The sequence below is a fragment of the Diachasma alloeum genome, unplaced genomic scaffold (genome assembly GCF_001412515.2).
Source record: "Diachasma alloeum isolate Michigan unplaced genomic scaffold, Dall2.0 Dall_scaffold_01031, whole genome shotgun sequence".
Lineage (NCBI taxonomy): Eukaryota > Metazoa > Arthropoda > Insecta > Hymenoptera > Braconidae > Diachasma > Diachasma alloeum.
In genome coordinates this window covers 130,879-135,428 of record NW_021681143.1, presented here as the reverse complement: position 1 = coordinate 135,428, position 4,550 = coordinate 130,879, and the positions used below count along the sequence as shown (strand labels likewise).

At 35.9% G+C, this 4,550-nt stretch overlaps 1 protein-coding gene across 1 annotated transcript in view; it reads right to left on the bottom strand.

The window, feature by feature from the left end:
* Positions 1-2,511: 2,511 nt before the first annotated feature.
* The window catches only part of LOC107045630, a 29,640-nt gene continuing 27,601 nt past the window's right edge, over positions 2,512-4,550 (bottom strand). The window contains exon 9 of the mRNA XM_015267952.1: positions 2,512-2,775. Within this exon, the coding sequence (XP_015123438.1) occupies positions 2,606-2,775 (170 nt within the window). The 3' untranslated portion in view covers positions 2,512-2,605. The remainder of the gene's footprint in view (positions 2,776-4,550) is intronic.

Here is a 4,550-nt window from a genome sequence, read left to right as displayed (position 1 = left end):
AATATCCCCTTTTGTATTTGAACCGTTACTCCTTGAAAAACATCGCATAAACCTCGCCGAATGATCGCACAGAATTTCAATAACTATCGCATTGAAATCTCGACATTTATCGAACAGAAAACCTCACCATATCATCAAATAAACATCCCCCTTGCATCTCAACCACCACTCCTTGACAAATATCATATAGACCTCGCAGAATATAATAACTATGGTACTGGAATTTCAGCAATTATCGAACAGAAAACCTCACTATATCACCTCACCTCACCCCCGCATCTGAGCCGCCATTCATCCCGCATCGAACACAATATATATCAAAATATATGAATCCCATGATTCCATATTATTCATACATGATACACATATAAGACGTATACATGATTCATATNACAATATATGTCAAAATATATGAATCCCATGATTCCATATTATTCATACATGATACACATATAAGACGTATACATGATTCATATATGAAATTTATATACATCCAATATACATGCAATACATAGATTACATATATTTTTGCAGATATTTTTGTACATATGTAGCAAAATGTACAAGTTTTTCATTGGACTCATATATAATACATACATTATATTCATTACATATATATCTCATATATTTTGAACATGTATTCATTTCCATGGGGGATTGAAAAACATCGCAGAATGATCTTTCAGAATTTAAATAATTATCGTACTGGAATTTCGGCAATTGTCGAACAGAAAACCTCACCATATGATCAAACAAACAACGCCCTTGCATTTGAGCCACCATTAAAAAACATCGCATAAACCTCTTACAATGGTCGCAAAGAAATTGAGTGATCATCGTATTGGAATTTCGGCGATTGTAGGACCCAAAACATCACCATATCATCAAATAAAAATCCCCCTTGCATTTGAAGCATTACTCATTGAAAAACTTAACAAAATGATGGCATAGAATTTTAATAACTATCCTACTCGAATTTCGGCAATTGTCGAACCGAAAACCTCATCAAACAAACATCACCCACGCATCTGAGCCGCTACTTATTGTAAAACATCGTAGAAACCTCGTACAATGATCGCAGGGAGATCTAATAATTATCGTACTAGACTCTCGACAATTGTCGAACCCAAAACATCACTAAATGATCGAAAAAAGTTAAGACTGAGCAGTGATGTAACTCTCTCAGCTGATCACTGCCTTCACTTGCCTTTCGGCCACCAGAGTGGAGACGTGCAATTTACATATCCCGACTGGACCGTGGGAAGAAGTTTTATCAGGGAAGAACATTACTATAACATCGAAGAATTCTCGTACTGGACTTCGAGTGATCACTTATCAGAGAACATTCCTGGTCAATCATCGAATTATTGAACACTCATTGTACTGAACTCTGAGTTGTTTTTTGAGGGGGAACATTACCATAGCATCGAAATTTTTAATAGCTAGCAGTTGACAAAGATCGAAAAACCTCGTAGAACTATAATTTAGGACTGAAGGCAGAAATGTAGAATTGAATATCGTTAAAACATTGAACAAGTCTCGTGATGGTTCCTCGGCATTAGTTGAATCCAAAATATCGCCTTTCTGTTGCATAAATGTCACGGTCAGATTTGAGGATTCACTTATTTCGAAAAATTACCCAGATTTCGTAGGGCTATGGAACTCTCTTCTAGACAGAGCAGAGCATTTCATGCATCAAAATCACCAAAAAATTTAAGAATTATCGTACTGGATTTGTTCTTTCTTTTGGTAAATTGCCAAAATCTCCTTGCATTACTGCACGCAATTCAAACCGGGACTTCATCACAGAAGATGACTTGAACATCGAATAAATATTTCGCAAAGTTCTGGGGACCCAAGATTTATATCATATGTTGATAAGCAATTTATTCACATGAGCAATTTATTTACATAAGATGGTCAACAAATTATCGACCAACTACTACCGTTGGACTGTAAATATAGTGAACCGGAGAGTTCTGAAACTCAATGAAAACACAGAATAATATTTTTAAATGGATGAGTGCACTGAATTGAGCGAGAAGGGGGGGGGCAGAAAAGAACCTTTATCAATCCGAGAAATCGCCTTCATTCTAGTTTTATTGAATCTTGCCGGCAATCAACTTATTTGATGTAGTAATAGATGGTGTGGAGGGTTCTGGATGGAATTGCAAATCGGATGAAGTGCTTATGTATGACCTGCAACAGGTCGATTTTTCGGCTTAAATAAATCCATTCGGTCGGCTTCAATCAAGTCCATGTCGACTTGTGACGTTCTTTCTTGGAATAATCAACTTTTCAATTGACAACAACAACGAAATCCGCATTGGTGAAATTATTAGATTTATACTACTTGAAATTGGTCAAAAATGAATCGCAATCACGTCGACGTCTATTTGGATTTCTGCGCTTGAATGGAGAGGTATTCCAAACAATATCATCATCACAACGTTTGCATGACATTATTTATTAAAAAAATACAAAAAATTAAATGTAAGTGATCTACAAAACATACAGTAGACTGATCCATTACAACTTGTTCTGCACATTAGAAGGCACTTTTCTGGACTCTACTTGGAAGAGAAACATCAAAAAATGGTAATCATCATTCATTCTTCTTCACCTTGTCCACTGACTGTCGTTTCTCTCTCGACTTATTTTTATTTCGGTCCTTGACCAACTTGTTCGAGACCCACGAGCGAACCTCCTTCGGGCCAAAATTGAACACCGTTTCTGGTGCGATATCTGGGTGGTTCATCGCATTGTCTAGTACCTCTGCGAAATAAGTGTTTCATTATGCAATTTTTTATATGTAATACAAAATTCCCCGAGGTGTGCAAACTTATTGAAAGTCTTATATCCATGAATGGGCAATTCACCCTATACACAACTTGAATTTTCCACAGGGTATGTGTTTCGTCAGCAGTCTTGGCCAGTTGGTAATTAGGATGGCACTGAATCGAACTTCCTTTAACCTGTAGAGTGTACCTCCTTGAAAACACACGGTCTGTCAAATCGCTATTCCGTGCAAAGCGCATTTCCCGTTGATTTCGAGGAATAAATCGATACTAATTGTCACTCAAGGGTTGAACTAAGCCTCAAACCGTGTAGATCACAAGAAAGGATCAAACCAGGAAGGTACAAACGACGAAGGGTCAAACGGGGAAGAGTCGAGCTGAAGAGGCAAATCGTATAATTGAAATCTCGTATTTATTTATTTTTTTCATTTTGGTGTATGAATATCGATTATCATCATTTTTTCATATAAGTCTTATTTTTTACATAAAAATGGAAATCAGTCGTTGAGACATTTTCCATGAAGAATTACACGAATTTAGTGACAAATTTTGAATTTTTTTTTGTAAATTTATAAATAGTTATATATCGTGAAAGCTTTCATAGCGGTCCCACAGGCCAACAGTACACACTAAAGGTTAATCATGTTTTAGATTTCTTTTAATTTTTGTTCGAAATTGATGTAAGGTAAATATGCCTATGCTTCTCCTTGTCCCTATCGCATTGAAACCATTTTCACCGTTTTACGAAATGACCAGGCGTAAAATGCCATTGAATTCATAATCTTCGTAAATTACGAAAGGGATGGACAATAACCAACAGTCATTCGAAGTTCCGTCATAACAATCAGTTATTAGAAGAGAAGAGAGAATAATTATATTCATATCAACTGATTCTACGAATCTGGGAACTCTAAAGTGATAAGTGAGGTACTAATTGAAGTTTTTCATATCCTCATAGCTCCACTGCGTGAGTATAGTGACATCAAAACTCTCCAATAACGATTTGAATACTCAAAAACTCGTTAAAAATCGATCATTTAGATGTGTCATGTTAGAAAATTTTACATAATTACCAAGAATTCCAAATTAGTCAAAAATATAAATTTTATATAAATCAATGCAGGCAAATGAAAAAATCTATTTGCATGCATCCGGTGTCGACTTTCTGCTCGGCAAAATTCATCGCTCGTGGGAACGCTGACTCGAAAATCGAGCAAAAATTTAATAACGCTCCTTATATGGAAGCGAAAAACGAACAAACCCATGTGACCGCTTCAGCTGAAAATTGCAAAATAATCAATTTACCCCATAGAGACAAAATCGACGATTTTCAAAGTCAGTCGCGTCTTAGATGCCAAAAGGGGCACACCAATTAGGCGAACTCCTCGGATAATCACGCGTTCGAAACTTCAGTATCAGAAAACCTGCCTGACGTACAAGTGATCAATTATCCGAGTAATCCCGAAATTTCGCACAATTACGCACACATTCGTAGTGTGATTTTCGGCGAGAAGCGGTCGGCAAACTGCGAATTGTTTGCTACGTTTTTCGCAAAATATAAAGAAAAAGTGCATGGACATATAAGTGACGAGAAAAGACTCAAATCACAAAATTCATAAATTTAAAGATAAATAATATTAAGTGAAAATTCTGAAAGTTAAATCAAACAGTGAAAAACATAATATCAATAGTTCACCATTCGCCCAGAAAATTTTAAATTTCAATTAAGACAAAATTTCAATTATTGTGACA